Source organism: Mus musculus, chromosome 5 (genome assembly GCF_000001635.26).
Source record: "Mus musculus strain C57BL/6J chromosome 5, GRCm38.p6 C57BL/6J".
NCBI classification, from domain to species: domain Eukaryota; kingdom Metazoa; phylum Chordata; class Mammalia; order Rodentia; family Muridae; genus Mus; species Mus musculus.
Genome location: NC_000071.6, coordinates 84,081,743 through 84,105,788, shown reverse-complemented (window position 1 = coordinate 84,105,788; position 24,046 = coordinate 84,081,743). Strand labels below are relative to the sequence as shown.

Sequence of the window (24,046 nt, the reverse complement as noted above, 5' to 3'; positions counted from 1 at the left end):
TGTGTGTGACACATCATGGGTATCTGTTTAAATATTTGTGGCTTCTACATCAGTGGTTCTCAACCTTCCTAATGTTGCTACTCTAATTCCTAATGTTGCAGAAACTCACAACCTTAAGATTATGTTTCTTGATGCTTCAAACTCTAATTTTGCTAGTTGTGAATTTCAGTGCAAAGATTTCTGCATTTCTTAAATGCCCACCATTATGATCAGGGCTTACAAATTGGGAACTACCGCTCTACAGTAAAAGAACTGACCAAAAATGTATTAATTTCTCAACTAGTAGCATTTTTTCCTGTATTTGATAGATTTTTCTTAAAGGTGTTCTGTAATAACTCCAAATGTTCATCTTATAAAAAGTATATTTATTTACCATAAATTCACTACCAAAAAACGAAACAGAAGACAAAATTATATTGAGTAAAACAACAACAAAATAAAATAGAATAAGCATTTTAGTAATAGTTATTTATGTAAGTTTTGAAATTTTAGTTGTGAGCCTAGCATTCAGCAGCTGAGTCATCTCTTGGTACCTGTTTATATCATTTTTACTTGTTTAGTTTTGTGCTACTGGGAATTAATTGTTCTCATAACAGCCTCAAAAAATCCAAAAGGATTAATTTGTTTTTAATTAAAGGAAATACGGATTTAGTTCAGAATTACCAGAAGTTTATATTCTATTTAAATATTTGCTAGCATCTTATGAATATATTTTTATAGTGTGCCTCTCCATAAAGGATTTCAAATATTTTAATGTTCATTTGCTCAACAAAGAAGTTAACTGATAATCCACTTGTCCAGGAATGACTTTCTTCCATATTATTTTGCCATAAGGCACATAATTTATAGTTAGTCCTCATAGAAACCTGCTCAGAGAACTCTCTTTGATATGACATGCATATGTAATATCAATAATTCTGGATACATACAGTTAGGCTGGGAAGAATGAAAGAAAAGAAAAGAATGAATGAATGAATGAATGAGAATAAAATGAATATAATGATACAAACGGCATAGATCTGTGGTCAGAGTACTTCCTTGGGCAACGCCTATTACCAGTTTTATGCCATGATATCTTTATTGTTGGGCTCTGAGGTACCTCAATTTTTCTCATTGATGAGGATTATTATAAAATTTAAATTATAGAAACTACTTTCATTCTTAAAAATATTAGACATAGGATCATAAAATGCTACACAAGCTTTTAAAAATTCTCACTGCCACAGTAACCTCTGTTTAATAATTTCAGAAACATCAAGTGTGCATTTGAAGAATGCTTAAAGTTACACATGCCACAGTGTATTTAGAAAAAGTGTTAAAAACTCCCAAATTCCAGCTTTTTGCAGGATTTTGTGGCATGATTCAGCTGGCTTTCTCCTATAAGTGCACACGCAGCCTTGTTATATAGGGCTACATGTGTGATATCTCTGCTTTCTTGGAGACTCAAGGTCTCCTCTCACAGAGAAAAATAGGAATTAAACAATAAAAATAAAGTATTTCCTAATAGGGCAAAACTATATGTACTTTGTATTTGGGCTTTAATATTTTGCCCTTTTCTCTGAAATATACACCTCACATTCTTCACAATTTCTTCAAATCCCTTCTGAAGTTCCACAAATCCTGTGACCGTCACTCTTCATTCTACCTCAGTGTGATCTGCTGGTCATTCCAGCGCTATAAGATCACTGTGATCTGCTGGTCATTCCAGTGCTATAAGATCACTGTGATCTGCTGGTCATTCCAGCGCTATAAGATCACTGTGATCTGCTGGTCATTCCAGTGCTGTAAGATCACTGTGATCTGCTGGTCATTCCAGTGCTATAAGATCACTGTGATCTGCTGGTCATTCCAGTGCTATAAGATCACTGTGATCTGGTCATTCCAGTGCTATAAGATCACTGTGATCTGCTGGTCATTCCAGTGCTATAAGATCACTGTGATCTGCTGGTCCAGTGCTATAAGATCACTGTGATCTGCTGGTCATTCCAGCGCTATAAGATCACTGTGATCTGCTGGTCATTCCAGCGCTGTAAGATCACTGTGATCTGCTGGTCATTCCAGTGCTATAAGATCACTGTGATCTGGTCATTCCAGTGCTATAAGATCACTGTGATCTGCTGGTCATTCCAGTGCTATAAGATCACTGTGATCTGCTGGTCCAGTGCTATAAGATCACTGTGATCTGCTGGTCATTCCAGCGCTATAAGATCACTGTGATCTGCTGGTCATTCCAGCACTATAAGATCACTGTGGTCTGCTGGTCATTCCAGTGCTATAAGATCACTGTGATCTGCTGGTCATTCCAGCGCTATAAGATCACTGTGATCTGCTGGTCATTCCAGCGCTGTAAGATCACTGTGATCTGCTGGTCATTCCAGTGCTATAAGATCACTGTGATCTGGTCATTCCAGTGCTATAAGATCACTGTGATCTGTTGGTCATTCCAGTGCTATAAGATCACTGTGATCTGCTGGTCCAGTGCTATAAGATCACTGTGATCTGCTGGTCATTCCAGCGCTATAAGATCACTGTGGTCTGCTGGTCATTCCAGCGCTATAAGATCACTGTGGTCTGCTGGTCATTCCAGTGCTATAAGATGTTTGCAATGACCTATGATTTTCCCATATTTAGTCCAAAACTCTTCTTTAAATCTTAGGGTTAACATTCTTATATTTGATACAGTTTTAAGTTCTCTAACAAAACAGAGAGTTGTTCTCAGAGAATAGGTAATGTACTGAGTATTTAAGTAAATCTATCTTTTGTAAATCTGTTTCAAAACAACTACTTTCTTTAAACACCTGGAGCCACGCTGTCATACAAGAAATATAAATAATGCCCACCTCAAGTGATAGTTAGCCATAGCGACTGTTATAATGTACTTTTGCGTATTTGGTGAGTAGATCTGTGTGATAAAAAAAATTATGCTACTGAAAAGACATGTTTTTCATGTATTAAAATAACAGTGTTTCAGACTAGTAGGTGATGCTCCAATTTATAAGAAGTATTCATTCACATTTACACATTCTTGATTTATTATAGAACATCTTTATACAGCAGTGTTCTGAGGAGCTTAATGGACACAACACCCTATCATAACACAGGCAAATTTCTTGTATATTTTATGCATTTCTAGCATTTATTATTAAGAGCTAATGTGGAAGTCAACAAATGATCATATGCAGATTATGAGTTCTCTTCTAAAAAAATGACACTGCTGAGGAGAAGATAGTTTTCAATTTTCATTCTCTTAATGAAATATTCTGCTTGATGTTGCTACCCAAAGGAAGGCTACGTAGTAGGAAAGCAAATGTAAAAGCTGAAAATAATGTCTTTGGTTTCAACTTCGTGATCTGTGTGAGGTCAAACTGTATTTCTCTGTTTTTAAATGCAGGCCTTGATGTTCAACTTAGGAAGGCTTCAACTTGTTTTCAATTTACCATGTTGTGACTTACTTTATTTGTGTCCTTAATTTCATGCTCTCTGATCTGATGCTAATTTATTCAGCAATTATTCTCAACCTGCAGCACACAGATAATGAGACATAAGTGCAACCAACTCTTGTGATTTTTCTGATTGAAGCTGAAGCAGGGAGTCTGGAGTAGTACCCCAGACTATGAGTGATGTCATTGCAAGCCTCCTCTTTTAGTCTTGCTCTGCAGGTGACAAAAGAATAAGGACCCATTTGGATTCCTTCTGTGATGTTTGGTTATGAAATACATATACATAATATGTATATTATATATAATATTTATAAGAAAAGTCTTATGAATTAAAAATCCCATGGGTTTCAGCTTAATTGACTAATTTGCAGTGCAAGACACAATGATCAATATATACAGTGGCAATTTTTACTATTTAGTGAAACCCGGGGCGGGTGGGAATGAAATAAAGACATAAACTATGGTTTTTTTTCACAGTGTTAGAAAACTCCCTTCTTTCAATTGTGTGTATATTCATGAGGGAACACTCTTCTTGCACATATATGTGTGCATGATTGTGAAGACCAGAGATGCTGCTTCCCAGGAGCCACTCCCTCCTTTTGTCCTGTTTTGTTTTGTTTCCTTGTTTATTCTTGGACAGACTAAGTCACTGACTTGGAACACACCATGTAGGCCAGACAGGGCTGCCAGTGAGCTCCTGAGACCCTCCTGTCTTCATCTGCTGCACTCCTGCAGCTACAAATGCAAACCACTCTGTTTGTTGTTTTGTATTTTGAAAATCAAACTCAGTCCCCATGACTTCATAAAAAGCAATTTACTTTGTACATAGGGAGCTAACTCACCATCCTATCTGCTTAGTTATCTTTTTTTCCATGGGTTGAGGGGGTGACTTAGTCAATAAATTACTCACCAGGCAAAGATGACAGAACCAGGCTCCAGCTGTCATCTAAACACTCTGGCATAATGCTATCAGGTTGTGATTCCAATATTGGGTAGGTAGAGATGACCAGACCTCTAGAACTCGCTGACTAGACAGTCTAGTGAGTGACCCTGTATATCAAAAAAGGGGGGGGTGTCTTGGTTCCTGTTTCATGATATTCTATTCTGTTCTGTTTGTTTGTTTATTAGATATTTTCTTTATTTACATTTCAAATGCTAAACCAAAAGTTCCCTATACCCTCCCCCGCCCTCCTCCCCTAACCACCCACTCCCACTTCTTGGCCTTGGTGTTCCCCTGTACTGGAGCATATAACATTTGTAAGACCAAGGGGCCTCTCTTCCCAAAGATGGCCAACTAGGCCATCTTCTGCTACATATGCAGCTAGAGACACGAGCTCTGGGGGTACTGGTTAATTCATATTATTGTTCCACCTATAGGGTTGCAGACCCCTTCAGCTCCTTGGGTATTTTCTCTAGCAACTCCATTGGGGACCCAGTGTTCCATCCTATAGATGATTGTAGCATCCACTTCTGTATTTGTCAGGCACTGGCATTGCCTCACACGAGACAGCTATACCAGGGTCTTTCTAGCAAAATCTTGCTGGCATATGCAATAGTGTCTGGGTTTGGTGGATGCCCAGTTGAGGTAGTCTCTAGATGGTCTATCCTTTCGTCTTAGCTACAAACTTTGTCTCTGTAACTCCTTTCATGGGTATTTGGTTCCCTAATCTAAGGAGGAATGAAGTATCCATACTTTGGTCTTACTTCTTCTTGATTTTCTTGTGTTTTGCAATTTGTATCTTGGGTATTCAAAGTTTCTGGGCTAATATCCACTTATCAGTGAGTGCATATCAAGCGATTTGTTTTGTGACTGGGTTACCTCACTAAGGATGATATCCTCCAGATACATTCATTTGCCCAAGAATTTCATAAATTCATTGTTTTTAATAGCTGAGTAGTACTCCATTGTGTAAATGTGCAACATTTTCTGTATCCATTCCTCTGTTGAGGGACATCTGGGTTAGTTCCAGCTTCTGGCTATTATAAATAAGGCTGGTATGAACATAGTGGAGTATGTGTTCTTATTACTAGTTGGAACTTCTTCTGGGTATTTGCCCAGGAGAGGTATTGCTGGATCTTCTAGTAGTATTATGTCCAATTTTCTGAGGAACCTCCAGACTGACTTCCAGAGTGGTTGTATAAGTTTGCAATCCCACCAGCAGTGGAGAAGTGTTCCTCTTTCTCCACATCCTCGCCAGCATCGGCTAGCACCTGAATTTTTGATCTTAGCCCTTCTGACTGGTGTGAGATGAAATATCAGGGTTGTTTTGATTTGCATTTCCCCGATGATTACGGATGTTGAACATTTTTTTCACGTGCTTCTCAGCCATTTTGTATTCCTCAGTTGAGAATTCTTTGTTTAGCTCTGAACTCATTTTTAATGGGGTTATTTGAATATCTGGAGTCCATCTTCTTGAGCTCTTTGTATATATTGGATATTAGTTCCCTATCAAATTTAGGGTTGGTAAAGATCCTTTCCCAATCTGTTGGTGGGCTTTTTTGTCTTATTGACAGTGTCTTTTGCCTTACAGAAGCTTTGCAATTTCATGAGGTCCCATTTGTCAATTCTTGATCTTAGAGCACAAGCTATTGCTGTCATGTTTAGGAATTTTTCCCCAGTGCCCATATCTTCGAGGTTTTTCCCTACTTTCTCCTCTATAAATTTCAGTGTCTATGGCTTTATTTAGGGTTCTTTGATTCACTTAGACTTGAATTTCGTACAAGGAGATAAGAATAGATTAATTCCCATTCTTCTACATGACAACCAACAGTTGTACCAGCACCATTTGTTGAAAATGCTGTCTTTTTCCACTGGATGGTTTTAGCTCCCTTGTCAAAGATCAAGTGACCATAGCTGTGTGGATTCATTTCTGGGTCTTCAGTTCTATTCCATGTATCTACCTGTCTGTCACTGTACCAGTACCATGCAGTTTTTATCACAACTGCTCTGTAGAACATCTTTAGGTCAGGCATGGTGATTCCCTCAGACATTCTTTTATTGTTGAGAATAGTTTTTTCCTATCTTAGGTTTTTTATTATTCCAGATGAATTTGCAAACTGCCCTTTCTAACTCAGTGAAGAATTGAGTTGGAATTTTGATGGGGATTGCATTGAATATGTAGATTGCTTTTGCAGGATAGTCATTTTGACTATATTAATCCTGCCAATCCATGAGCGTGGAAGATCTTTCCATCTTCTGAGATCTGCTTCAATTTCTTTCTTCAGAGACTTGAAGTTCTTATCATAGAGATATTTCACTTCCTTAGTTAGAGTCATAACAAGGTATTTTATATTATTTGTGACTATTGTGAAGGGTGTTGTTTCCCTAATTTTTTTCTCAGACACTTTATCCTTTGTGTAGAGAAAGGCCATGGATTTGTTTGAGTTAATTTTATATCCAGCTAGTGCACTGAAGCTGTTTATGAGGAATTACTCTAATACCTAAACCACACAAAGATCCAACAAAGAAAGAGAACTTCAGAACAATTTCCCTTATGAATATCGATGCAAAAATAATAAAATCCTTGCAAACTGAATCCAAGAACACATCAAAATGATCATCCATCATGACCAAGTAGGCTTCATCCCAGGGATGCAGGGATGGTTAAATATAGGAAAATCCATCAACATAATTCACTATATAAACAAACTCAAAGGCAAAAATCAAAAAACAAAAAACAAAAAACATGATCATCTCATTAGATGCTGAGAACGCATTTTACAAAATCCAACACCCATTCGCAATAAAAGTCTTGCAAAAATCAGGAATTCAAGGCCCATACCTAAACATAATAAAACCAGTAGCCAACATCAAACTAAATGGAGAGAAACTCAAAGCAATCTCACTAAAATCAGGGACTAGACAAGGCTGCCCACTTTCTCCCTACCTATTCAATATAGTAATTGAAGTTCTAGCCAAAGCAATTCGACAACAAAAGGAGATCAAGGTGCTACAAGTTGGAAAGGAAGAAGTCAAAATATCACTTTTTGAGGATGATATGATAGTATATATAAGTGACCCTAAAAACTCCACCATATTTATATGATATATATATATATATATATATATCATATATAATATTCTACCTGAAGTTGGCATATGATATGGCCTTCATGCACAGAGCCACGTGTGTTTTGGTTTATGCTCATAAGCATATCCTATGCACAATTTTCCTATTGGTGGAAAATTCCATAGTCTCAAGGAAGGCGCAGAAGTTTCTATTGAGATGAAACACTGTATAGTTTTATTTGTTAGTTAAAATAATCTAGAAATAAGTTTACTTCTATTATGAAATGGAAAAAATTTAACCAAATATCAGAATAACTTTAAAGTAGTAATTGAATTACCTTCCAGTTTCCAGGAAGATGAGATAGTCAGATTAATTGACAACTAATCACTAAATTATTCTAAAAATGTGGATGGAGTAGAAACATTTATCATTATGATCTCTCATGATTTATTCATTTCCTAAGGAGTATTCATTTTTTTTAAATATGATTTTTTGAGAGTTTCACACAATGCATCAATCCAGACACATCCACTTCCCACTCTTCATGTCTCACTTATTTACCTGGTTTTCCTTTTCTTGGCAGAGACAATCTCATAGCACATGTCCTTAGTCCTAGGTCTCTTATAAAGACTTTTTGTTCCCTCCTCCATGATGCTCCCTGAATCTTATATGAAAAGGTTGAGATATGAATACATTACATGGGCGCTAGTTGTCACCAATCAGCTCTTTCTATATCTGCAAATCTAGCCATTCTGAATTCTTAATATTAATTCTCCACTGAAAATAGAAGTTTCATTAATTAAGGCTGAAAGTAACACTTAACTGCGCATATAAGGACAAATACTTAGAATATAGTTAGAAATTATACTGGCTTAAGAAAGTGGTGAGAGTAGGTTCTCTTCAACGGTCCTTGGCCTCACCACAGTAACTGACTAAATTTATATTTCCAGGTATAATTCATTCCTTAGGAAGTGGCATGAACCTCAATTTCATGGCATTTGTTTAGCCTACCCCCCACCCCAGATATAAGTGCCACTATTTCACACATTGGAATATCTTGCATTGCTGGCCATTGTGCTTGTCTTTGGTTGGAGTTAGAGAGGATTTAGGCTTGCTTATCTTCCTCTCCACATCCTGCATGGATCCTTTCAATTCAAATAGAGGGAATCTAAGGAAAAGGATTTCTGGTCAAATCCAAAATTATTCCTTCAAGCCCTATGTCTGAGCAATGTGTTTACTTGAGCAAGAGGGTCTTAGATCATTTATGGACCCTCATTTCTATTTTAATTATTGTCATTACAACAGACTTCAAGATTTTTTTCTTTTTTTACTCTTTCTTTCTTTCTTTCTTTCTTTCTTTCTTTCTTTCTTTCTTTCTTTCTTTCTTTCTTATTTGTGACTACACGTAGCTGTCTTCAGACACACCAAAAGGGCATCAATTCTCCATTAGAGATGGTTGTGAGCCACCATGTGGTTGCTGGGAATTGAACTCAGGACCTCTGGTAAAGCAGTCAGTGCTCTTAACCACAGAGCTATCTCTCCAGCCCTTTTATTTTCCTTCATGACATGTTTTAACTTACTAAAAATATTTATATTTGATATTTTATTTATTTACATTTCAAATGTTATCCCCTTTCTGGGTGGTTTACCCTCTGCAAACCCCTTGTACTATCTCCCCTCCCCCTGCTTATATCACAGCGCTACCCTACCTACCCACCCACCAAGTCCTGCCTCCAAGCTTTGTCTGCTCATCTGTTGCCCTCAGACTTTATCAAACACTCCTTTTCTATTATGTTTCAATAGCGACAAGCAAACACAACACTCTAATTACAATGCATAGTTAACTTGATGAAAACCTGCTGTATTCCCGTGCTCACATACATTCTCTGCGAAAATTCTAAGTAATTATTTTGCCCTTTCCTGTTACTTCATTCAGTAGCTTCGCTTTCCTTTGCTCTCCAATTTTAATTCACTGTGATATTCTCCATAGGATTATAGACATTTATCCATTTATCGTCACTCTTCCTTCAAATCTGAGTATCTGCCTGGCTACAGGTTGGAACTCCGTGATGCGAAGTAGCTGAGTGACAGACAGTCTCCAGGTTTAGATCACCATGCACGCTACGAGGGCAAGCTGCAAAGGAAAGGAGCTCTTACGTTTTCATTTGCATGTTCCCAATCAAAGCCCAACCTTACAGAGATTTCGCACATTACGAAAGGAAGAGCCATTTATAGAACATCCAGAGGCAGTCCTATAAATGGCACCAGCCTTTCTTGGCACTTGTTCTCACTGTACGTTGCGCTATATTTACATTTGCACCTGGTTTTATCACCTTTAAGACACAGCAAGCTACTTCAAACGGCTGTATTTATAAACCCTTGTGTCTATCACAAGGCTAAACACACTGAGCACTTCTAAGAACTCACATGAAGGATAAACCATTAGAATATATAAAGGATAAACTTTGTTTTGAAAGTTCTTAAATTTATTTGGCCCTGTGTACTATATATGATAAACTTAGGAGTTAAGCTACACATCAGGAACATACTTAGGGAAAGATGATAATTTAAAAAAAAATAAATATGATCCACAAATGGGCTTAATTGTTTTTATATTCAAAGAGTCAAGAAATGGGCTGTTAAATGTTACAGAAAAAAAGCCAGGGAAAGTAGCATCCACTGATGCTCAAGTTTGGTTCTCAGAAGGTGACCTTTGTACAAAAGGCTGAAAACTAAAAGCATGCCATAGTTTAGATTGCTATAGTGTAAAAAATGCACACTATATATCCTATTTGGCCTCTAAATATACATTACTTACCAAATCATATCATTATCCAGTATATGAAAGAATGAATACATTCTATTTATGTAAAAATGTACAACTAATTAAAAGAATGCATTTCACATTGCTTTTCTTCTGGAGATAGGTCAGTTAGGAAGACTTGCCTTGTCAGTCAGAATGAGAATCTAAATTCAGTTCCCAGTACCTACTTATATACCCAGGCCTGGTGGTCTGTAGCAGATAAGCAAGCACTGGGGAAGAAATGGAGGGCAGATGTGGAATCCCTGGCCAGAATGCTGCCCCATCATAGCTTTGATATTGTACTTTTTTTGTCCTTTTCGGGTAGATGCAGTCATTGAAGAAGTACATGCAGAATAACATTTAAAAAATAAGAGTAGATACCCTTAAGTTCCAGTCATTTAGGAAAAAAATTAATTTGTAACAATAGATAACAGCTAAATCACAAATCGTTGTTAGAAAGGACTGATTTTAAGTCACAGGAGTTTCATTATAAAACAATGTTACTGGATTTGAGATTTTAGATTCTATACCTTCTGTAAAAGTAATTATAATAAGAACTGAACTCATTTCATAATTTATTAATATCTGACTTCTGAAACATCAAGACAGACATACAAGATAGTTACAGCTTGAGAGTGACCATTTTTGAGAACATTTATGCTAATACAATCTCTTAAATAATCTTTAATAGAAAGTTTTGAATTATATCTTTAAAATATTATCATTTCACCTCAGATGAATCATATGGGGCTTTAGTTATTTAATACTTGCTCTAATTAAAATTACGGAACTTTACAGCTGATTTTTAATACTCTAACAGACAGCAAGTAATCGCCCCACAGAGTTAAAATGTACACCTATCTTTATAACTAGCTTTTCGGTAGCTCAGTAGTTTGTCTGCCTGCTTTGTTGTTGCTCTGTTTGCTTTTCTCTCTCAATAAGGATTATCTATTTCCATCAGGGGAAAACTACCTTACTTTTTGGTTGGCAGTGATCACCAATACTTAAGTGGCTCTAACCATGTTATCCTTGGTTTCGCTTAAGGTTAAAATTAAATTATTTTCAAACTGGTCAGTGTCAGTACACAGAGTGCAATACAACCCAAGTCCTGTGGTACAATAAAATGAAACTGTAGATATACAGCCATAGACAGGGACCCATATACATGGATGTATATTTAGTCCTTTGCCACTTAGAAAGTGTTTCTAATATAATCCATATGACATTTGTTTTCGATTGAAATATGATACCTCTAAATGAAAGGCTCCCTAATAGTCTGAAGTGCTGTCAGTGTTTATTGATGAGCTAATGGCTTCATAAAATCAGGTTGTATTAACACAAGTAACGTAAGTCCAGGTTTAACTACAGATTTGTGATGTAGCCTTGTTTAATGTTTCTCAGAACTGAACTTACCTCTCGGGTTATTGTTCAACTGCAGGATCTATTTCAATTGACTTCACTGGGGACACATATTTTCCATTTCTAACAAGATTATAGGCTGTGCCTCTGCTATTTATCATGGTCCACAACGTGAGAAGCAAGAACTGCACTGAGAGTTCACAGAGATTTCTTTAAATAACTTTGGCATATGAATTGTAAGATTGCACAATGGGGAAAGTAGTATTCTACCTTTCTTAAAGATGAATAGTAGATTTTAGCTAACACACACACACACACACACACACACACACACACACACACACCCCACAGAATACAAGGATATTTTCTGTCGTCAGGAATTCTAGATTCACAAAACTGAATCAAGTGCAATCATAAATCTGAGGCCAGCATGCTAGACAGCAAGTTCTAGTAGAGCTAAAATGCAAAATGATACCCAACCCTATTCTCAAAACAAAATAAAATAAAAAAACAAACAACAAATTCAATTTGTAATATAATGAAAAGCATATTCTCAAAACAAAATAAAATAAAAAACAAACAACAAATTCAATTTGTAATATAATGAAAAGCATGTACTATGAGATCTGCCCTCCAAAAACAAACAAACAAACAAACAAACAATCAAACTTTAGCTCATTATCACTAACAAAATGCTGTGCAAACATTTCTTGAACTTCCAGGAATCATGCCTGAACAAATGAAAACTTACTGAGTAGTAATTCCTATTTCCTTCTTCTCCTAGCCCTTCATAAAAGCAAACTACATTTCCATTCTAACATGTATTCTTCTTAGCCTAAAGAACCTTAAGTAATTCTTACAAGTGAAATGTAAACTCACATCGTAATAGATTGCCTGAAGTGTGTGTGTGTGTGTGTGTGTGTGTGTGTGTGTGTGTGTGTGTGTGTGGTGAATGGTGGGATATGGATGGAGGGAGAGAGGTACATACAGATAGACCGATACACAGGGACCGACTCAGAGACAAAGAGAGACAGTGAAAGAAACATATAAGAAGAATAAGAGAAGTTGAATTCCTCTGGAAAGGGCATCAATGTTTACATAGTTTGTTTGAAATAGTCATGATTAACAAGTCTATATTAGCACACAAAAAAATAACATATATTAGAGCATAATATAAAATTTGGTCTAGAAATATGTAATTAAGAAATATAAAACCATAGTTTGAAAAGAAATAGAACATTCCTTATATCTCCAGCTCAACTTTCTAAAATGCTTTCTCTCATTAACAGTAGTAACAGTCTTTCTGAACCTTATTTGGTCTCAGAAGGACTGATTGTCATGTCATGATTACAAAGCTTTATCAACAATTGCTCACGGAGCTAAGCATTTAATAAATTAATAAATAATAGCTAGCTCATGGGCATCAATAATAAAAGCAAATTCCACAAATCATCTGCCTCTTTTGCATAGATCGCCTGGGGTAGGTGTCCAGGAAATAACGCAAAGCAATAGAGAGTATCCTCTGTGATTAACGTCCTGTCTGGATATGCTGTATGAGCTCTTCTCATATGGATTTTTTGATAATATGCTTTCAAAATTATTGGCAGATCTACACCATTTCTCTTCTTCCAGCTGGATAATGAAAAATGATTTATACACTTTTATTGAATTTACAACGGTTAGAGAAAGCCATGATAATTATTACCATGTCATTTTTTTGCTGGATAGCATCTGAGACAAAACATAAGCCAAAATAAATGTAATTAGCATTAAAATAACTCAACCATAAAAAATAATCGAATGGAACCTGAAGAGTCTTATCCTTATCAACAGAAGAATCTTGTACTTGTTTGCAAACATCCATTTTAATTGCTTTTCCATCATCATTGAAATTAGAAATTCATTTTGTGTCTCTCTCATACATCTCAAATTACATTTTTGCTTTTGACATTTCAACCTACACTATCATACCTAATTAATCTGACTTTTAAAATTAGATAATAGTGGTTGGAAAAAAATCACTTAAATGAGCCACCTGTCTCGTTTGAAAAGAATCAGTTTCTTTTTTCTAACTGTGTATTTTTCATTGTTAGTTGCGTTTCTGATTATAGACCAATTTTTTACAATACAATTTCTCTCTTCTAAATTTGGGCAACTGGAGGTGAAATTTAAGATACAAATTTGCACAAAATGAGAAACTTTTTTTCTAAGGCATGGTCCCATTTCTGCTCGATAGACCATGGCTCAACAGTTGTAAGCAAGGTTGGCCTCCTGCAGGTTTTATATCCAAGATTTCAACCTGGTGCAGATGGAAATTGCTTAGGGGAACAAAATTGCTTCTCTTTTAAACAAGTACAGGCATTTCCCTTACAATCAATCCTTTAAAAAATAAACTCTTCCCATAGCATTTACACTATATTATCTATGGTAAGCTATCTAAAATATATTAAATTCAAAGTCTATTTGTAAATACTATGTAGTTTTCTACAAGGGACTTAAGCAACTGCAGACTTGGTTATATGGGAGTCTTGGAACAATTCTCAACAAATGCTAAGGGATGATTTTGTCCATTACTTACCTCTAATTTTAACCATTACTAGTAAGTCTAAAGCACACAAAGGTAGGCAGAAAAAGTAATAACAAGGAGAGAAGAAATTCCATTTACTTTAAGAAAATATAGCAAAAAAGTACCACCAATATAAGGTTATGGGATAAATAAGGTAGGAGCGGACATAGAACAGTGTTGTTCTTTCATCATTATGATGTCTATTCATGGTTGTGAGTTAAAACAGTCTGTGATCCATACAAGTCCATGGGAATTCAATTCTTGTAACTGTTTGTAATTGCAAGATCCTCTGGGTAATTTCTGTAAGGAAGGGATGGATCAGGTGGATTTAAAGGAAATAGCCTAACTGAGGAAGATTTCTGGAAACTTGGGTTGATTCCAGAAAATCAGGACTCCTAGTTTCATCAGCAATTTCCTTTAGCAAGTGCATACCCTTTTAGCTTTGCATTAGATACAAGTTATAGAAATACTAATACACTGTGTGATAATGAGCTAAGTTTAGACTATGTTCCCACATATTTCCTTTGGTGAGAATTCAACTTCATCCTGGTAAACACTGATTTCAAATATAAGGGACACATCCTACATCGCAAGATTTATTCACAGGAATAAAGTCAGAAACAGCACTGATGTTAGTGCCGATACAGTTTGTCAGTCAACCTGGAGGAGCATAGGAGTGTTCAATTCTTGAAAGAAAACAGATTCATTAATATAAAAATGGACTCTGAGGAATCAGAATAAGACCCTGGAGAGCCCCAAACAAAGTTTTTTTTTTTCTCATTTTAATATCTGCCTGACTTCTTTTAAGAAGAACTACCACTATCATTAAATAAATTTAAAATTAGAAGTACTTCTGATTTAGGAACAGAAGCTACAAGCATTTATTAACAGTTCTTCATGTTATGCAGACATGACCAGTGAAAATATTTATTTGTTGTCTTCACCTGATTCTCACCAGCCGTCCTCCTCTTGCTGACTCCCCCATTCCTTCACTGGCCCCCTTTTCTGTCATCTTGTCAAGATATTCCACTGTCTTTTCTTTCACATTCCTGCTCTCTCACTTATGAACAATCACCTCTTCACCTCTCCCAGTACCCTTTATAATCATCCCATTTCATGGTCACTTTTCTTCTATCTGTCCTATGTCTACACACACACACACACACACCTTATCACACACTATTGTAAATCTAACTCCCATATAGAAGAGAAAATCATACAGATTTCTAGTTCTGAGTCTGGCATGTTTTTGTTTCATTTAATAATTATTTATATTTCCACCCATTAATTCTGCAAATGCTACATTGCATTTCTGTTGCAAGAAATATCACTGTTGATGCTATGTGTTATTTATCCACCAATCTCTTAATAGACATTTAGACTGTCTCTCTTTCCTATTATGAATGGTACAGCAAAAAACATATGTGAAAGTGTTTCTTTATGACTAGGAGCCCATCAAATTGAATAGTAGAACTCTTTCATTTAGTTATTCAATGACTAGTTACTTGAAGAAATACCATTCTGATTTCCATAGTTGCTTTATCAGTTTATATTCCTACTAGCAGTGGATAAAGTTTATCTTTCCCCACATCATAACCATCATCAATTTTTGTTTCATAATTTCTGAATATTATTACTTGGAAATCTAATTTTAAAACAATAGTCATTTCCTCCTCATATTTCATGATGTAAGCATACAAAACAAGGTTTTATCCATTTTTCAACTTTAATTCTTTTTATGATTTACCTGGGCATATCATGAAGCCCATCTTGAATGTTAGCCCCCACTTATTACACCTTCTGGAAATATATCATGTATAGTTTTTAAAGGAAATGAATTATTAAGGTTTAAAGAGGAAGAAAGAATTTTCCTGCCTTTATAATACACCATAACACTTCATTAAAAGAAAATTGCCTTTAATGTACTTCATAAGAATGTAATCATCTGAGTGAGAAATTAAACTGTCCAACTTATGATTCTAAACAATGCATCCTAAACGATTAAAAATGAAGAATTCTTTTCTTCTATATTATTTTGTCAGATTTTCTATAGCTAATTTTGCACTTTTGTAGAGTCTGCTGTGTTTAAGTATGCAAACTCTGCCCTGAACTCATCAGTTCCAAAGTAAAAGATTCATCTTGAGAATATTGTCAACAATAGTGCTGTTCATAGTTTTGTAAACTCACTTCTAGTAATACAATGTATAAAATACAAATAATGGATGTAAAAGTTAGTAATTTTGTTGTCAGAGATCGCTTCTAAACTCAAGATAGTTTAAATTAATGCTTATTTTTACTGAAAGTAATTTCATTGTAAAGTAAAATGTCATGTATTAAAATTGAGATTATTATGGAACTTCAAATGTGATAGCAATGCTTTAGTTATGTTCTCATCAAACAGAAAGGGTTTTCTTATTTTTTATTCTCAGTTTTATATAGGCATATTATGTAAATAAAAGACTTCAAAATTCTGTGATGAAAAAATAGAATTTATTATGGGAGGCCACCTGCATCTAACAAGAATATTATCTCAGAGATAAAATGTTTATCAAATTTACAAAATAAAAACCAACTAAATCATATAGCAAATTTCTAAACTGTGAAAATTACACCAAGTTCTTGGATGAAGAGAGACTTGAGAGAAACTCACATTTCTGAGATAGATGCCATGATTAACATCATTGTAACAACTGAAAAGAAAAACAGGCATAGAAGATGATTTACTTGTTCAAGCTCATATGATAGTGAGTACGCTAATAGGTTTCTCCAGATTGTCAGATAAAATCACCAGCATATTTAAACAAAATTAACTCATGTGCTTTTGGCTCCTGAGGAGGTCCATGACGTACTACTTTTAAGCTGAAAGCTCTTCACAGTTGGTGGCACAATGATCTTTCCATCAGAGGTCTCAGAACAAGAGATGAGTGTCTGCCCTAGATGCCTGAGCATTAATTGGGGAGAAGGAGCTGGTAGTATCACATCTAGAGTTCTGATGCCCTAAGCAATATAAATGTACATCTAAGCCTTTTTCAGAAAGTCCCTTTCCTCATTTGTGTCTGTTTCTTTGGGAACAGCCCACACTGAGAGTGGATCCCCAGGATTATGGCTATGCACCAGTCTCTGAAATACTCTGATTGACAAACCCAAAGCATTTTTGTTTTCTGGAAATTCTTTAAGCTGAGACTATACTTGAGACCAAAATTTAAACATTCGACTCAACAAAAGCTAACAGATTACCAGGTTGTTTTCAGATTCAGTGTGGAGAAACCCCTGTTTACTTTTGAAAACCAGGTATAAAGGGGATGAGTCTATTTAATCAAAAGTGATCATTTCTAAAACAACCTTCACATACCTGAGAGAATTTGATCAGCATATCAGGCTATTGAGAAAAGTGGCTTGATAAACGTGATATGGGTAGTGGAGAAAAAAAGGAAAGGAGTCTTAGAAAAAGTGTAAAGGTCAGAAAATACATTTCCTGAGTTTATATTGAATGGATCATAAATAGGACAGTTATACCAGATTATATTTAGGATTGTTGGAAAGAAAAGCATATTCTAGGTACTTTGGAGGGTATTATTGCTATATTGTATAATTATCTCAATTAAAGTAGAATTAACACTTAAACTTTTTACACATGAATCAGTATTGATTTGGGCAAATGTATGTACTTTTCTTAAATGTAATTCTATCCCTTCATGCTGTTTTCTCCTTGATTCAATACTACCATAGATTAAACCATCATCACATTTAAAAAAATCATGTCTTGGAGCTGAGGAGATGCCTTTGTGAGTACGAGTGTGTGATATATAAGAATAAGTACATGAATTCAAATTCCCAGCATCCGCATAAATAGGACAGCAATGGCTTGCTTGCTATCCCAGTGTTGGGGGTGTAGAAATACTTAGATCCTAGGAGGTCCTTGACAATCAGTCTAACCCATTCACATAAAGCTACAGGTTCAATGAAATACTCTTGTACTGCTTAATTCTTTCTCACCCTGACATAAAGACTAGTTACTTGGAGAGAAGGAATTTAGACTGAGGAAACGTCACAATCAGGTTTAGTGTATAGGCATATATGTATATATATATATATATATATATATATATATATATATATATATATGTATGTATATTTTTTTTCTTGTTGATGGGTGTGAAAGAGCAAACTGTTAAAGGTGTCAGTCCTCTACAGTTGTCTACAGAAGCAAGCCTCTACATAGCCTGGGAGCAAGCCATTAAACACCTTTCCTCAATAGACTCTGCCTCTTATCTTGAGTGAGTTCTTGACATGAATTCTCTCTATGTTGAACTATGACCAAGATGTACAAAGCCAAATGAACTCTTTGCCAAGTTGCTTCTGGTCAAGCCTTTATCACAGCAACAGAAACCAAACTAGGGCATCCTTGCCTTAGGTGAATAAGAGAAAGAGTTGTAACCATGTTACATATATATTCTCTTTAATTCTAGACCACACACATGAATCCATGAGCTCTCACATACAAGTTCACACACACACACACATACACACACACACGTTTGTATGTGTATGTGTGTGTGTGTGTGTGTATATATATATACATATATACATATATATGCAACTAGCTATATATCTATATATCTATATATATCTATATATGCAACTAACTATAACAATAGTGGTAACATGAATGTATGTAGTTATCTGTGCACATAAGCATTTAGTGACTGCTAAATTATCTGGTTTATATCTTGTAAACAATAGTTTTGTGGAATTCTGTTGTTAATGTTTAGTGTGGTGGTGGGTTTTTGTTTTTGTTTTTGTTTTTTGTTTGTTTGTTTGTTGTTTTTTGTTTTTTGTTTTTTTGGAGTGGGGATTGGTTTTTGATTTGCGAGAAAGTATTGATTTCTCTGTGTAGACCTAGCTGTCCTGGAACTCACTGTATAGACCAGGCTGGCCTTGAACTCAGACATTTGCCTGCTTCTGTCTCCCAAGTGCTGGGATTAAAGGCCACCACTGCCTGGCATGTTGTTTTCTGAAAGAGAGAGAAAGAACATAAGGCTGTGAGTAGAGGCAGGATCTGGGAGCTGTTGAAAGGAGGTGTGGGAAAAAACACAATCAAATCATATTTTATGGAAATAATAATATGTAAATATTTAACTAAGAGTGTGCCCACTCTAACCACACTTAGCTCCACTGTGTTTCTTTCCAGGCAAACCTGTGATGATAGTGACAGAGTACATGGAGAACGGCTCCTTAGACACGTTTTTAAAGGTAAGGGTTGGCCTTCGTGTAGCTACCTCTTTCCATATTTATTTTCTTCATGAATTGAAATTAAAATTGAGCAGCTTTAATGGTAAAATTATAAATAGATTCAAAACAAATTTGGCAACACCATTATATGCCACAAGTAAAGGGCATTTGTATGGTATGGTTTTTTTGTTTGTTTGTTTGTTTGTTTGTTTTTCAGAAAACTTGTACAAATCTAATTATACACTCCTGGAATTTTATTTAAGTATATAATTATTTTAAACAAAATGAAAGTAGAGATAAGTAAAGAAAAGAATAAAAGAAAGGAGGTTTAAAAAAAAAGAAAATGAAGAGAGGAAACAGAGAAATAAGAAAATGGAAACAGTAAATAAAAGTCATACAAATACTCAAAAGTTTGAAATATTTTGATTTATTTTCTGATAGTTTCATACATGTATATGAAAGTTTTGATTTTATTCATTCCCACACTTTCTCATACCCATGTTTCTCTCCCCCTGATCATTTTCTTCATACCAGCATGTTCTGATTTTAATAGATTGTCATGTGCATATGTCATATGTATGTATGTGTGTATGTGTGTGTGTGTGAGAGAAAGAGAGAGAGAGAGATTACTATATTAGTATGTATAATTGATGTAGCTTAAATAAGCAGAAAAGTCAAGTCACTTGCTAGAGCATGTACAACTTGCCAGTGGCTACCACATTTTAAAACAAGATGCTGTTTAGCTAAGATAGCATCTTAGTTAATAGCTAAGATGCAGCTAATAATCTCAAAGAGGGAGTAGGGAAGTATAGTTCTAATATAATGCTCCTTGTAGGAAGTATAACACTAAAGTTCTTCCTTGATTATATGTTTTGATAAAGGAAATTATATCCTCAACATATTTGAACATAGTTGTATAATTCCTGTAGATTTTGGTCTGCAGCTATGTTCAGAGCATAATTACACATTTATTTTTTTACTTTTGTTATTTGATGGTTTTCTATATGTATATAATGAATTTGAGTCCTTTACCTATTCTATTACACTATTTTCTCCTCTTTTTTTCTCCCACTAAAACCTTTTTTCTGAAATGCCTCTATTTGCAGTCTGTCTGTCTGTCTGTCTGTCTGTCTCTGTCTCTGTCTCTGTCTCTGTCTCTGTCTCTCTCTCTCTCTCTCTGTGTGTGTGTGTGTGTGTGTGTGTGTGTGTGTGTGTGTGTGTGTTTGTGTGTGTGTGTGTACTGAATGAGGTTTTGAAGGGCTTTCAAAGTTTTTGCTTCATTTGACCAGATCACCATAATCAGTTAAGTTTGTGGTTTCTAATATTTTTCATTCTCCTTGGGTAGAAATCACATTTGCATCTTGAAATGTGTTAACATTAATTTGAAGGTTGAAAGAGAGCTTTTTTCCACATTTTCCTTCTGTGAATTGGACTGCTAGCCTAACGTTATACTGTTTTTACAGAAAAACGATGGGCAGTTCACTGTGATTCAGCTTGTTGGCATGCTGAGAGGCATCGCTGCAGGAATGAAGTACCTTTCTGACATGGGCTACGTGCATAGAGACCTTGCTGCTAGAAACATCTTAATCAACAGTAACCTTGTGTGCAAGGTGTCTGACTTTGGACTTTCCAGGGTACTGGAAGATGATCCTGAGGCAGCCTACACCACAAGGGTAAGATCTAACAGAATGCATTTCTCACACACGAGACGAGAGTCATTTAATTTTTAAAGATGTTAAAAGAAGTAGCAAAAAGGCATTCCTCCAATAAGGCCCAGAGCAGACAGAGAAAACATAAGAGAAAAGAGAGAGAATAGAAAATCCAATTCTACAGTCTTTTAGTACAAGCAAATTCAAATATTAAACTTATAAATAAAAATATTTACTTTGCAAATCTCAGTTATTTAATTTTTCTAAGATCATTATTATGGTTAACATAATATTATATGTCAACATGACTCAAGCTAGTGTCACTGGAGAGGAGGGAGCCTCAAACGAGAAAAATGCCTCCATAAGATTGGGCTGTAAGCAAATCTGTGGGGTTTTTTGTTGTTTTGTTTTTGTTTGTTTGTTTGTTTTTAGTAGTAATTCTTGGGGCAGGGCCCAGCCCATTATATGTGGTGTTATCTCTGGAATGATGATCCTGGATTCTATAAAAAGCAAGGTGAGTAGCCACAGGAAACAAGTCAGTAAGCAGAACTCCTCCATGTCCTCTGCATCAGCTCCTGCCTTCAGGATCCTGCCCAGTTTGAGTACCTGTTCTGACATCAATTGATTAACAGTGATGTGTAAGCATAAACCAAATATACCATTCTCTTCCCAAGTTACTTTGGTGTTTTATTGCAGCAAAAAAATTCCTATTGAGAACAGATGCAAATATCAATAATTCTAACAGAAATTCTAAATTCAAAAAGATGCAGTGTGTGTGTAGTGAGTGTTATAAATTATTTAAAATAAAGTGCAAGTTAAATACAGAATTTCATATATATATATATATATATATATATATATATATATATATATATAATATACTTGATAAATTTATGAAGAAACGGTATGGGTATATGCACATATAAACATATAAAGATAGTACTACTGGAAAATTTAAAATATCTCTACTATGGTGTCTTCAACTGTGACATAATTTTAAAAGTATTTTATTCTTCATTTTGAGTTTATGTTGCTGGAAAAACAACTTTCATCTCTTTTAAAAGTTTTGAATTTCTGGAGCTATTGAAATGTCCCCTTGCTTGATTTACAACATATAATAACTATTAAGCCTACATCTATGGAGTACTGGTGATTACTCACAGCATAATAGCTATCATAAATATACAGCTTATACCAAACAAATTCTTCCCTGAAATAATGTAACAAAAAATTAGCCAAGGAAATCCCTGACTATTTTTATAAAAAGAATTTGTGGACAGACTATTTGCTTTACATTTTCAAGTTGAACCTTTTATTACTTGTTTAAGAAATCCAAATAAATTCAATTTTATCATCTTGGATATCCTCAACATCTGAGTATTTTATATACTTACATTGCACAGGTGGACTAACTTTGTTTCAATAAAGAATGATAGATTCATCATTGCTAATTCTTAATATATAGTCTGTGCATTATGTATGCCTTATAAAATTATACTGTAAAAATTGGTGTCTAATAAGAAGGTCTTTAATAGATTATACAGTGAGCTTGTTTCATTTTGCCAACTTTGACTTGTGGCACATGGATTTTTGAGGATTTGTAACACGAGGAAAAAGCAAGAGTAATTTGTTTAAGCCAACAAAGACTTCCAAAGGTCATTTCATTAAATCAATGAATTAATTGATGAGAAGTTTCATCTCTTCTACACCTATTACTACCATTAGTTTCATTAAATGAAAACTCAATTAAAAACTCTCCTGTGTTTAGAGTTGCACTTAATAATGTTGGCCCATGCAAGATTGAGGTTATGGAAAGTCTATTGCTGTTTTGATGGGTGGGTGTCTTAGTTAAATTAAAAGTAGATTTTCCCACTGTGTTATGTATCAGCACTTGAAATATAACCAGAGACCCTGATATATTCAAGGTTTCCTTCTACAAATGTAGTGTGGCAGCAGTTCTAGAAAATACATGTAGTGAGAAATAGCCGGGGTCGTGACTCTCAAAAGTTAGTGATACACACATATTGTTCCAATGAGCAGAGGAATAATTTAGGGATGAAGTTCTGTGTGATCAATAAACTAAAACATGGAAGTGATAATTTAACCATATCACTCAAAATGTAATGATTTTCTACCATCCCTAACTCTCAGTATACTGAGGCAAGAAGATGGCTGGGAGCCATAAGTTCAAGGCCAGGCTAGGCTACAAAGCAAGATTCTATTTCAAAAACCAAGGAAATACAAATTTAGTCAACAAACTGGACGTGATGGCAGCTCTTAAGAGCACATAATGCTCTAGTAAACAACGTACTTTAAACGTGAGTTAGGTTCCTAGCAATGCACATCGAGCAACTTATACCACCCGGTACTCAAGCACTGTTAGATCTGGGACCCTCTGCATTACCTTCATTCATAGGTATCTCCCATACACATATACATAATTAAAAATAAAAAAAACATAAAAAATAAAAAGTTAAATAAAAAACAGACAAATGAAAATGAAACAAATTAAAATAAGCATGCCATGTATGTTTGTGTGATGCACTGTCTCGTATATACTTACTAGTCAAAACAATCGCCAAAAAATATTCCAGACGTGTGTGTGTGTGTGTGTGTGTGTGTGTGTGTGTGTGTATACAAACATATTAAGACTAAGTTTTACTTCTTCCAAAATTTCAATCATAACTTTAACCTTTTTTTCTCAAAAATCTTGAAAGGTTTGGTTTTGTAATGGAATTTCTCTCTTTCAACATGTCTCAGCAAGTAGACAGAAAAATGACTTTAAAATGTGATTTTTTTTTCTGAATACCCTTAGCTCAATACTCTTTTGATTAGTTCAATTAAACAGTAGCATTTCTTAGGTTCAACATTCCAACTGTACAAAAACAAAAGTATGCCATTAAGTTAAGAGGAGAAAGAAAATCAAGTCTTACAGAAATAAAACAATGACGAGGGATGGATATCTTTCAGTGTTTGGTATGGAGAAT

At 35.1% G+C, this 24,046-nt stretch overlaps 1 protein-coding gene across 9 annotated transcripts in view; it reads left to right on the top strand.

Annotated features, from left to right (window-relative positions):
• Positions 1–24,046, top strand: part of Epha5 (Eph receptor A5) — a 363,058-nt gene that overhangs the window by 312,030 nt on the left and 26,982 nt on the right. For all 9 annotated transcript variants that reach the window (XM_006534769.2, NM_007937.3, XM_006534775.3 and 6 more), the window contains 2 exons: positions 19,370–19,431; positions 20,874–21,083. In XM_006534769.2, the coding sequence (XP_006534832.1) occupies positions 19,370–19,431; positions 20,874–21,083 (272 nt within the window). The remainder of the gene's footprint in view (positions 1–19,369; positions 19,432–20,873; positions 21,084–24,046) is intronic.